General features: G+C 28.9%; 1 protein-coding gene across 1 annotated transcript in view; it reads right to left on the bottom strand.

Annotated features, from left to right (window-relative positions):
* The window catches only part of zdhhc17 (zinc finger DHHC-type palmitoyltransferase 17), a 130,010-nt gene that overhangs the window by 846 nt on the left and 115,985 nt on the right, over positions 1 to 13,179 (bottom strand). Inside the window, exons 14-17 of the mRNA XM_062066273.1 lie at positions 9,205 to 9,288; positions 8,964 to 9,121; positions 8,802 to 8,896; positions 1 to 69 (exon numbers count right to left, since the gene is read on the bottom strand). The exon at positions 1 to 69 is cut by the window's left edge and continues 846 nt beyond it. Coding sequence (XP_061922257.1) covers positions 1 to 69; positions 8,802 to 8,896; positions 8,964 to 9,121; positions 9,205 to 9,288 — 406 coding nt within the window. The remainder of the gene's footprint in view (positions 70 to 8,801; positions 8,897 to 8,963; positions 9,122 to 9,204; positions 9,289 to 13,179) is intronic.

Here is a 13,179-nt window from a genome sequence, read left to right as displayed (position 1 = left end):
GGCACGGGCCGCATCAGACCACAGCAGCGCATCTCGAAGAAATCGATGAGGTTTCGGATGCAACCGTGGCTGCGAGGGAACGGATGGAAGAGAATCTTACTCACGTCGTAACAAAACAGCTGCTCTTACTCGCTAGCATTAGCTTATAGCTAGCATTAACTTATGGCTAGCATGGTATTCAATAGCTAGCATTAATTTATAGCTAGCATGGTATCTGATAGCTAGCATGGTAACTTAATAATAATATAATATAATATCATTATGACCTTCATGTATTAATGATAATATAATATCATTATGACCTTCATGTATTAATGATAATATAATATCATTATGACCTTCATGTATTAATGATAATATAATATCATATCATTATGACCATGTATCAATGACAATATCATTATGACCTTCATGTATTAATGATAATAAAATATCATTATTACCTCCATGTATTAATTATAATATAATATCATCATGACCTTCATGTATAAATGATAATATAATGTCATTATGACCTTCATGTATTAATGATAATATAATACCATATCACTATGACCTTCATGTATCAATGATAATATCATATCATTATGACCTTCATGTATCAATGATAATATAATATCATTATGACCATGTATTAATGATAATATAATATCATATCATTATGACCTTCATGTATCAATGATAATATCATTATTACCTTCATGTATTAATGATAATATAATATCATTATGACCTTCATGTATTAATTATAATATAAAATCATCATGACCTTCATGTATAAATGATAATATAATATCATTATGACCTTCATGTATTAATTATAATATAATATATCATTATGACCTTTATGTATCAATGATAATATAATATCATTATGACCTTCATGTATTAATGATAATATCATATCATTATAATCTTCATGTATTAATGATAATATCATATCATTATGACCTTCATGTATCAATGATAATATAATATCATATCATTATGAACTTCATGTATCAATGATAATATAATATCATTATTACCTTCATGTATTAATGATAATATAATATCATTATGACCTTCATGTATTAATTATAATATAATATCATCATGAACTTCATGTATAAATGATAATATAATATCATTATGACCTTCATGTATCAATTATTATATAATATCATATCATTATGACCTGTATGTATCAATGATAATATAAAAACATTATGACCTTCATGTATTAATGATAATATAATATATCATTATAATCTTCATGTATTAATGATAATATAATATCATTATGACATTCATGTATTAATGATAATATAATATCATATCATCATGACCTTCATGTATTAATGATATCATATCATTATGACCTTCATGTATTAATGATAATATAATATCATATCATCATGACCTTCATGTATTAATGATATATCATTATGACCTTCATGTATTAATGATAATATAATATCATCATGACCTTCATGTATTAATGACAATATCATATCATATCATCATGACCTTCATGTATTAATGATAATATAATATCATTATGACCATGTATTAATGATAATATAATATCATATCATCATGACCTTCATGTATTAATGATAATATAATATCATATCATCATGACCTTCATGTATTAATGATAATATCATATATCATTATGACCCTCATGTATTAATGATAATATAATATCATATCATCATGACCTTCATGTATTAATGATAATATCATATCATTATGACCTTCATGTATTAATGATAATATAATATCATCATGACCTTCATGTATTAATGATAATATAATATCATATCATCATGACCTTCGTGTATTAATGATAATATCATATCATTATGACCTTCATGTATTAATGATAATATAATATCATCATGACCTTCATGTATTAATGATAATATAATATCATATCATCATGACCTTCATGTATTAATGATAATATAATACCATTATGACCTTCATGTATTAATGATGATATAATATCATATCATCATGACCTTCATGTATTAATGCTAATATATCATATCATCATGACCTTCATGTATTAATGATAATATCATATCATTATGACCTTCATGTATTAATGATGATATAATATCATATCATCATGACCTTCATGTATTAATGATAATATCATATCATTATGACCTTCATATATTAATGATAATATAATATCATCATGACCTTCATGTATTCATGATTATATCATATCATATCATCATGACCTTTATGTATTAATGATAATATCATATCATTATGACCTTCATGTATTAATGATAATATATGTCAACATGACCTTCATGTATTAATGATAATATCATATCATTATGACCTTCATGTATTAATGATAATATAATATCATATCATTATGACCTTCATGTATTAATGATAATATAATATCATATCATTATGACCTTCATGTATTAATGATAATATAATATCATATCATTATGACATTCATGTATTAATGATAATATAATACCATATCATCATGACCTTCATGTATTAATGACAATATCATATCATTATGACCTTCATGTATTAATGATAATATAATATCATATCATTATGACCTTCATGTATTAATGATAATATAATATCATATCATTATGACCTTCATGTATTAATGGTAATATAATACTCATACTGTTATTTTTTTCTCCTTACATTTTCTCATGTAAAGATGTTTTCCTCATACTGTTATTAATCTTTTCTCATTACATTAATCTCATGCAAATACTTTTCCCTCAATTATTAATAATTTCTAATTAAATGTTCTCATCTTAAGATGTTTTCCTCATACTGTTAATCTTTTCTTATTACATGTTCTCATCTAAAGTTATTTTCCTCATACTGGTATTAATATTTTCTCATTACATTATTTTCATGTAAAGACTTTTTCCTCATACTGTTAATAATCTTTTCTCCTTACATGTTGTCACGTAGCAATGTTTCCTTCATACTAGTGTACATTTTCTCATGTGAAGATGTTTTCCTCATACTGTTAGTTTTTTCTCCTTACATTTACTCATGTAAAGATTTTTTCCTTACACTGTTACTAAATCTTTTCCTCTTATATTTTCTCATGCAATGGTGTTTTCCTCATACTGTTAATAATCTTTTCTCCTCACATTTTCTCATCTAAAGATGTTTTTCTCATACTGTTATTAATCTTTTCTCCTTACATTTTCACATCTAAAGAAGTTTTCCTCATACTGTTATTAATCTTTTCTCATGACATTATTCTCATGTAAAGACTTTTTCCTCATACTTTTAATAATCTTTACTCCTTACATGTTGTCACATAGCAATGTTTCCTTCATACTAGTGTACATTTTCTCATGCAAGGATGTTTTCCTCATACTGTTATTAATCTTTTCTCATGTAAAGACTTTTTCCTCATACTGTTAATCTTTTCTCCTTAAATTTTCTTATCTTAAGATGTTTTCCTTATACTGTTATTACCCTTTTCCCCCTACATTTTTCATGTAAATACTTTTTTCTCATACTGTTATTAATCTTTTCTCCTTACATTTTCTCATCTAAAGATGTTTTGCTCATACTGTTATTAATCTTTTTTCATTACATTTTCTCATCTACAGTTGTTTGTTTTCCTCATACTGTTATCAATCTTTTCTCAATACATTTTGTCATTGAAAGATGTTTTCCTCATACTGTTAATAATCCTTTCTCCTTACATGTTGTCACATAGCAACGTTTCCTTCATACTAGTGTACATTTTCTCATGTAAGGATGTTTTCCTCATACTGTTAGTTTTTCTCCTCACATTTTCTCATGCAAATACTTTTTCCTCATACTGTAAGTTTTTCTCTTCACATTTTCTCATGCAAATACTTTTGCCTCATACTGTTATTAATCTTTTCTCATTAAATTTTCTCATCTAAAGAAGTTTTCCTCATACTGTTATTAATATTTTCTCATTACATTTTCACATCTAAAGAAGTTTTCCTCATACAATTATTAATCTTTTCTCATTAAATGTTCTCATCTTAAGACTTGTTCCTCATACTGTTAATCTTTTCTCCTTAAATGGTCTTATCTTAAGATGTTTTTCTCATACTGTTTTTACTCTTTTCTCCCTACATTTTCTCATGTAAAGATGTTTTCCTGATACTGTTATTGATCTTTTCTCATTACATTTTCACATCTAAAGAAGTTTTCCTCATACTGTTATTAATCTTTTCTCATTACATTTTCACATCTAAAGAAGTTTTCCTCATACTGTTATTAATCTCTTCTCATTAAATGTTCTCATCTTAAGATGTTTTCCTCATACTGTTATTAATCTTTTCTCCTTACATTTTCTCATGTAAAGATGTTTTCCTCATACTGTTATTGATCTTTTCTCATTATATTTTCTTATCTAAAGTTATTTTCCTCATACTGGTATTAATATTTTCTCATTACATTATCCTCATGTAAAGACCTTTTCCTCATACTGTTATTAATCTTTTTTCCTTACATTTTTTCATCTAAAGACCTTTTCCTCATACTGTTAATGTTTTTTCCTTACATTTTGTCATCTAAAGACATTTTCCTCATACTGTTACTTATCTTTTTTCATTACATTTTGTCATCTAAAGATGTTTTGCTCATACTGTTATTTAAATTTTTTCATTACATTTTCACATCTAAATACTTTTTCTCATACTGATAATCTTTTCTCATCTACAGTTGTTTGTTTTCCTCATACTGTTATTAATCTTTTCTCATTACATTATTCTCATGTAAAGACTTTTTCCTCATACTGTTATTAATCTTTTCTCATTACATTTTCTCATGTAAAGATGTTTTCTCATACTGTTATTAATCTTTTATCATTACATTTTCTCACGTAAGGATGTTTTCCTTATACTGTTATTAATCTTTTCTCCTTACATTTTCTCATGTAAAGATGTTTTCCTCATACTGTTATTGATCTTTTCTCATTACATTTTCACATCTAAAGAAGTTTTCCTCATACTGTTATTAATCTTTTCTCATTACATTTTCACATCTAAAGAAGTTTTCCTCATACAATTATTAATCTCTTCTCATTAAATGTTCTCATCTTAAGATGTTTTCCTCATACTGTTATTAATCTTTTCTCCTTACATATTCTCATGTAAAGATGTTTTCCTCATACTGTTATTGATCTTTTCTCATTACATTTTGTCATCTAAAGAAGTTTTCCTCATACTGTTATTAATCTTTTCTCATTACATTTTCACATCTAAAGAAGTTTTCCTCATACAATTATTAATCTTTTCTCATTAAATGTTCTCATCTTAAGATGTGTTCCTCATACTGTTAATAATCTTTTCTCATTATATTTTCTCATCTAAAGTTGTTTTCCTCATACTGGTATTAATATTTTCTCATTACATTATTCTCATCTAAAGATGTTTTCCTCATACTGTTATTAATCTTTTTTCCTTACATTTTGTCATCTAAAGACGTTTTCCTCATACTGTTATTTATATTTCTCATTACATTTTCTCATGTAAATACTTTTTCTCATACTGATAATCTTTTCTCATCTACAGTTGTTTTCCTCATACTGTTATTAATCTTTTCTCATTACATTATTCTCATGTAAAGACTTTTTCCTCATACTGTTAATAATCCTTTCTCCTTACATGTTGTCACGTAGCAATGTTTCCTTCATACTAGTGTACATTTTCTCATGCAAGGATGTTTTCCTCATACTGCTATTTGTTTCTCCTTACATTTTCTGATGTAAAGATGTTTTCCTCATACTGTTATCAATCTTTTCCTCTTACATTTTCTAATGCAAAGGTGTTTTCCTCATACTGTTGTTAATATTTTCTCCTTACATTTTCTCATGTAAAACTTTTTCCTCATACTATTAATAATCTTTTCTCATTACACTTTCTCATTTAAAGATGTTTTCCTCATACTGTTATTAATCTTTTCTCATTACATTTTCTCATGTAAAGATGTTTTCCTCATACTGTTATTAATCTTTTATCATTACATTTTCTCACGTAAGGATGTTTTCCTTATACTGTTATTAATCTTTTCTCCTTACATGTTCTCATGTAAAGATGTTTTCCTCATACTGTTATTGATCTTTTCTCATTACATTTTCACATCTAAAGAAGTTTTCCTCATACTGTTATTAATCTTTTGTCATTACATTTTCACATCTAAAGAAGTTTTCCTCATACAATTATTAATCTCTTCTCATTAAATGTTCTCATCTTAAGATGTTTTCCTCATACTGTTATTAATCTTTTCTCCTTACATGTTCTCATGTAAAGATGTTTTCCTCATACTGTTATTGATCTTTTCTCATTACATTGTCACATCTAAAGAAGTTTTCCTCATACTGTTATTAATCTTTTCTCATTACATTTTCACATCTAAAGAAGTTTTCCTCATACAATTATTAATCTCTTCTCATTAAATGTTCTCATCTTAAGATGTTTTCCTCATACTGTTATTAATCTTTTCTCCTTACATGTTCTCATGTAAAGATGTTTTCCTCATACTGTTATTGATCTTTTCTCATTACATTTTCACATCTAAAGAAGTTTTCCTCATACTGTTATTAATCTTTTCTCATTACATTTTCACATCTAAAGAAGTTTTCCTCATACAATTATTAATCTCTTCTCATTAAATGTTCTCATCTTAAGATGTTTTCCTCATACTGTTATTAATCTTTTCTCCTTACATATTCTCATGTAAAGATGTTTTCCTCATACTGTTATTGATCTTTTCTCATTACATTTTGTCATCTAAAGAAGTTTTCCTCATACTGTTATTAATCTTTTCTCATTACATTTTCACATCTAAAGAAGTTTTCCTCATACAATTATTAATCTTTTCTCATTAAATGTTCTCATCTTAAGATGTGTTCCTCATACTGTTAATAATCTTTTCTCATTATATTTTCTCATCTAAAGTTGTTTTCCTCATACTGGTATTAATATTTTCTCATTACATTATTCTCATCTAAAGATGTTTTCCTCATACTGTTATTAATCCTTTTTCCTTACATTTTGTCATCTAAAGACGTTTTCCTCATACTGTTATTTATATTTCTCATTACATTTTCTCATGTAAATACTTTTTCTCATACTGATAATCTTTTCTCATCTACAGTTGTTTGTTTTCCTCATACTGTTATTAATCTTTTCTCATTACATTATTCTCATGTAAAGACTTTTTCCTCATACTGTTAATAATCCTTTCTCCTTACATGTTGTCACGTAGCAATGTTTCCTTCATACTAGTGTACATTTTCTCATGCAAGGATGTTTTCCTCATACTGTTATTTGTTTCTCCTTACATTTTCTCATGTAAAGATGTTTTCCTCATACTGTTATCAATCTTTTCCTCTTACATTTTCTAATGCAAAGGTGTTTTCCTCATACTGTTGTTAATATTTTCTCCTTACATTTTCTCATGTAAAACTTTTTCCTCATACTATTAATAATCTTTTCTCATTACACTTTCTCATTTAAAGATGTTTTCCTCATACTGTTATTAATCTTTTCTCATTACATTTTCTCATGTAAAGATGTTTTCCTCATACTGTTATTAATCTTTTATCATTACATTTTCTCACGTAAGGATGTTTTCCTTATACTGTTATTAATCTTTTCTCCTTACATGTTCTCATGTAAAGATGTTTTCCTCATACTGTTATTGATCTTTTCTCATTACATTTTCACATCTAAAGAAGTTTTCCTCATACTGTTATTAATCTTTTGTCATTACATTTTCACATCTAAAGAAGTTTTCCTCATACAATTATTAATCTCTTCTCATTAAATGTTCTCATCTTAAGATGTTTTCCTCATACTGTTATTAATCTTTTCTCCTTACATATTCTCATGTAAAGATGTTTTCCTCATACTGTTATTGATCTTTTCTCATTACATTTTGTCATCTAAAGAAGTTTTCCTCATACTGTTATTAATCTTTTCTCATTACATTTTCACATCTAAAGAAGTTTTCCTCATACAATTATTAATCTTTTCTCATTAAATGTTCTCATCTTAAGATGTTTTCCTCATACTGTTAATAATCTTTTCTCATTATATTTTGTCATCTAAAGTTGTTTTCCTCATAAAGGTATTAATATTTTCTCATTACATTATTCTCATCCAAAGATGTTTTCCTCATACTGTTATTAATCTTTTTTTCTTACATTTTGTCATCTAAAGACGTTTTCCTCATACTGTTATTTATATTTCTCATTACATTTTCTCATGTAAATACTTTTTCTCATACTGATAATCTTTTCTCATCTACAGTTGTTTGTTTTCCTCATACTGTTATTAATCTTTTCTCATTACATTATTCTCATGTAAAGACTTTTTCCTCATACTGTTAATAATCCTTTCTCCTTACATGTTGTCACGTAGCAATGTTTCCTTCATACTAGTGTACATTTTCTCATGCAAGGATGTTTTCCTCATACTGTTATTTGTTTCTCCTTACATTTTCTCATGTAAAGATGTTTTCCTCATACTGTTATCAATCTTTTCCTCTTACATTTTCTAATGCAAAGGTGTTTTCCTCATACTGTTATTAATATGTTCTCCTTACATTTTCTCATGTAAAACTTTTTCCTCATACTATTAATAATCTTTTCTCATTACACTTTCTCATTTAAAGATGTTTTCCTCATACTGTTATAAATCTTTCCTCCTTACATTTTGTCACGTAGTGAAGTTTCTCATGAGTGTGACTGACAACTGGTTTGGCTTGTTGAACATGAGAGAAATGCCAAGTGTGCAGAAAGAGAAGCGACTTACTTGAAGGGGCTCTCGATGGAGGTGGCCGTGACTTTAAAGTGCTTGTAGCGCCGAGCGTTCATCCTCTCGTTGGTGGTGATTCCTAAAGCGGCGATCTGGCGGCGAGGGATGAGAAAGCGTGATGAGAAAAAGGCGAGCGTCGGGGCGAGCGAGAACTCCCACCTGGTAGAGCTGACACATGATGAGCACGGCCACCCACAGGAAGTGGAAGAGGCTGTTGAGGAACATCCAGAACATCCAGGGCGAGCAGGAGGCGATCTGGGTCAGGTAGAACCAGAAGCCGTCCTTGGCGTAGGTGGTGGCGCAGTGGATCCTCCAGTCTGGAAGGTTCCGTGGAGCACAAGGTGTGTGTGAAATATCAACTGTCATGTCATGAAGATGACTCGGGAGGTGAAGAACTCACAGGAGATGCAGCCGTAAATCATCCAGCAGATCATGCACAGCAGGAAGAACAGGTAGCCCATGAAGTAGCGGTGGTTCCCACTTCCTGTAGGCGGCAAAATAAAATGCTCACATTTATGAAGAGGACCTAAACACTCTAAAGAAACCCAACTAAACCTAAAAGACACTAAAAGAACTAAACTAAACTTAAAAGACACGAATATAACCAAACTAAACCTAAAAGTCTCCAAAGGAACCAAACTAAACCTAAAAAACACTAAAACTAAACTAAACCTAAAAGACATGAAAATAACCAAAATTAACCTAAAAGAACAAAATTAAACCTAAAAGACACAAAAGGAACCCAACTAAACCTAAAATACACTAAAAGAACTAAACTAAACTTAAAATACACTAAAAGAACTAAACTAAACTTAAGACACTAAAAGAACCAAACTAAACCTAAAAGACACTAAAAGAACTAAACTAAACCTAAAAGACACTAAAAGAACCAAACGAAATCTAAAAGACACTAAAATAACTAAACTAAACTTAAAAGACACTAAAAGAACCAAACTAAACCTAAAAAACACTCAAACTAAACTAAAGCTAAAAGACACAAATAACCAAACTTAACCTAAAAGACACTAAAAGAACTAAACTAAACCAAACCTAAAAGACACTACAAGAACTAAACTAAACTTAAGATACTAAAAGAACCAAACTAAACCTATAAGACACGAAAAGAACCAAACTAAACCTAAAAGACATGAAAAGAACCAAACTAAACCTAAAAGACACACAAAAAAACTAAACCTAAAAGAACTAAACTAAACTTAAAATACACTTAAAGAACTAAACTAAACCTAAAAGACACTAAAAGAACCGAACTAAACCTAAAAGACACTAAAAGAACCAAACTAAACCTAAGACACTAAAAGAACCGACCTAAACTTAAGACACTTACAGAACCAAACTAAACTTAAGAGACACTAAAATAACCAAACTAAACTTAAGAGACACTAAAAGAACCAAACTAAACTCAAGAGACACTAAAAGAACCAAACTAAACCTAAAATACACTAAAAGAACCAAACTAAACCTACAAGACAATAAAATAACCAAATAAACCTAAGAGACACTAACAGAACCAAACTAAACGTAAGAGACACTAAAAGAACCAAACTAAACTTAAGAGACACTAAGAGAACCAAACTAAACCTAAAAGACACTAAAAGAACCAAATAAACCCAAGAGTCACTAAAAGAACTAAACTAAACTTAAAATACACTAAAAGAACGAACTAAACCTAAAAGACACTAAAAGGACCGAACTAAACCTAAAATACATTAAAAGAACCGAACTAAACCTAAGAGACACTAAAATAACCAAACTAAACTTAAGAGACACTAAAAGAACTAAACTAAACTCAAGAGACACTAAAAGAACTAAACTAAACCTAAAAGACACTAGAAGAACCAAACTAAACCTAAAAGACAATAAAATAACCAAATAAACCTAAGAGACAATAAACCTACAAGACACTAAAAGGACCGAACTAAACTTAAGAGACACTAAAAGAACCAAACTAAACCTAAAAGAACCAAACTAAACCTACAAGACAATAAAATAACCAAATAAACCTAAGAGACACTTACAGAACCAAACTAAACCTAAGAGACAATAAAAGAACTAAACTAAACTTAAAAGACACTAAAAGAACCAAACTAAACCTACAAGACACTAAAAGGACCGAACTAAACTTAAGAGACACTAAAAGAACCAAACTAAACCTAAAAGAACCAAACTAAACCTAAAAGACAATAAAATAACCAAATAAACCTAAGAGACACTCACAGAACCAAACTAAACTCAAGAGATACTAAAAGAACCAAACTAAACCTAAAATACACTAAAAGAACCAAACTAAACCTACAAGACAATAAAATAACCAAATAAACCTAAGAGACACTAACAGAACCAAACTAAACGTAAGAGACACTAAAAGAACCAAACTAAACTTAAGAGACACTAAGAGAACCAAACTAAACCTAAAAGACACTAAAAGAACCAAATAAACCCAAGAGTCACTAAAAGAACTAAACTAAACTTAAAATACACTAAAAGAACGAACTAAACCTAAAAGACACTAAAAGGACCGAACTAAACCTAAAATACATTAAACGAACCGAACTAAACCTAAGAGACACTAAAATAACCAAACTAAACTTAAGAGACACTAAAAGAACCAAACTAAACTCAAGAGACACTAAAAGAACTAAACTAAACCTAAAAGACACTAGAAGAACCAAACTAAACCTAAAAGACAATAAAATAACCAAATAAACCTAAGAGACAATAAAAGAACTAAACTAAACTTAAAAGACACTAAAAGAACCAAACTAAACCTACAAGACACTAAAAGGACCGAACTAAACTTAAGAGACACTAAAAGAACCAAACTAAACCTAAAAGAACCAAACTAAACCTACAAGACAATAAAATAACCAAATAAACCTAAGAGACACTCACAGAACCAAACTAAACCTAAGAGACAATAAAAGAACTAAACTAAACTTAAAAGACACTAAAAGAACCAAACTAAACCTACAAGACACTAAAAGGACCGAACTAAACTTAAGAGACACTAAAAGAACCAAACTAAACCTAAAAGAACCAAACTAAACCTACAAGACAATAAAATAACCAAATAAACCTAAGAGACACTCACAGAACCAAACTAAACTTAAGAGACACTAAAAGAACCAAACTAAACTCAAGAGACACTAAGAGAACCAAACTAAACCTAAAAGACACTAAAAGAACCAAATAAACCCAAGAGTTACTAAAAGAACTAAACTAAACTTAAAATACACTAAAAGAACGAACTAAACCTAAAAGACACTAAAAGGACCGAACTAAACCTAAAATACAATAAAAGAACCGAACTAAACCTATAAGACACTAAAATAACCAAACTCAACTTAAGAGACACTAAAAGAACTAAACTAAACCTACGAGACACTAAAAGAACCAAACTAAACTCAAGAGACACTAAAAGAACTAAACTAAACCTAAAAGACAATAAAATAACCAAATAAACCTAAGAGACAATAAAAGAACTAAACTAAACTTAAGACTCTAAAAGAACCAAACTAAACCTAAAAGACACTAAAAGAACCAAACTAAACCTAAAAGACAATAAAATAACCAAATAAACCTAAGAGACAATAAAAGAACTAAACTAAACTTAAAAGACACTAAAAGAACCAAACTCAACCTAAAAGACACTAAAAGAACCAAATAAACCTAAGAGACAATAAAAGAACTAAACTAAACCTAAAAGACACTAAAAGAACCAAACTAAACCTAAAAGACAATAAAATAACCAAATAAACCTAAGAGACAATAAAAGAACTAAACTAAACTTAAAAGACACTAAAAGAACCAAACTAAACCTAAAAGACACTAAAAGAACCAAACTAAACCTAAAAGACAATAAAATAACCAAATAAACCTAAGATAAATGATAAATGGGTTATACTTGTATAGCGCTTTTCTACCTTCAAGGTATTCAAAGCGCTTTGGCAGTATTTCCACATTCATCCATTCACAGACACATTCACACACTGATGGCGGGAGCTGCCATGCATGGCGCTAACCAGCAGCCATCAGGAGCAAGGGTGAAGTGTCTTGCCCAAGGACACAACGGACGTGACTAGGATGGTAGAAGGTGGGGATTGAACCCCAGTAACCAGCAACCTTCCGATTGCTGGCACGGCCACTCTACCAACTTCGCCACGCCGCCCCCACAATAAGAGACAATAAAAGAACTAAACTAAACTTAAAAGACACTAAAAGAACCAAACTAAACCTAAAAGACAATAAAAGGACCGAACTAAACTTAAGAGACACTAAAAGAACTAAACTAACCCTAAAAGACACTAAAAGAACCAAACTAAACCTACAAGACAATAAAATAACTAAATAAACCTAA

Source organism: Entelurus aequoreus, linkage group LG12, assembly GCF_033978785.1.
Source record: "Entelurus aequoreus isolate RoL-2023_Sb linkage group LG12, RoL_Eaeq_v1.1, whole genome shotgun sequence".
Lineage (NCBI taxonomy): Eukaryota > Metazoa > Chordata > Actinopteri > Syngnathiformes > Syngnathidae > Entelurus > Entelurus aequoreus.
Note: the sequence above shows the minus strand (reverse complement) of the source record. Positions and strands in the feature narration are given on the sequence as shown.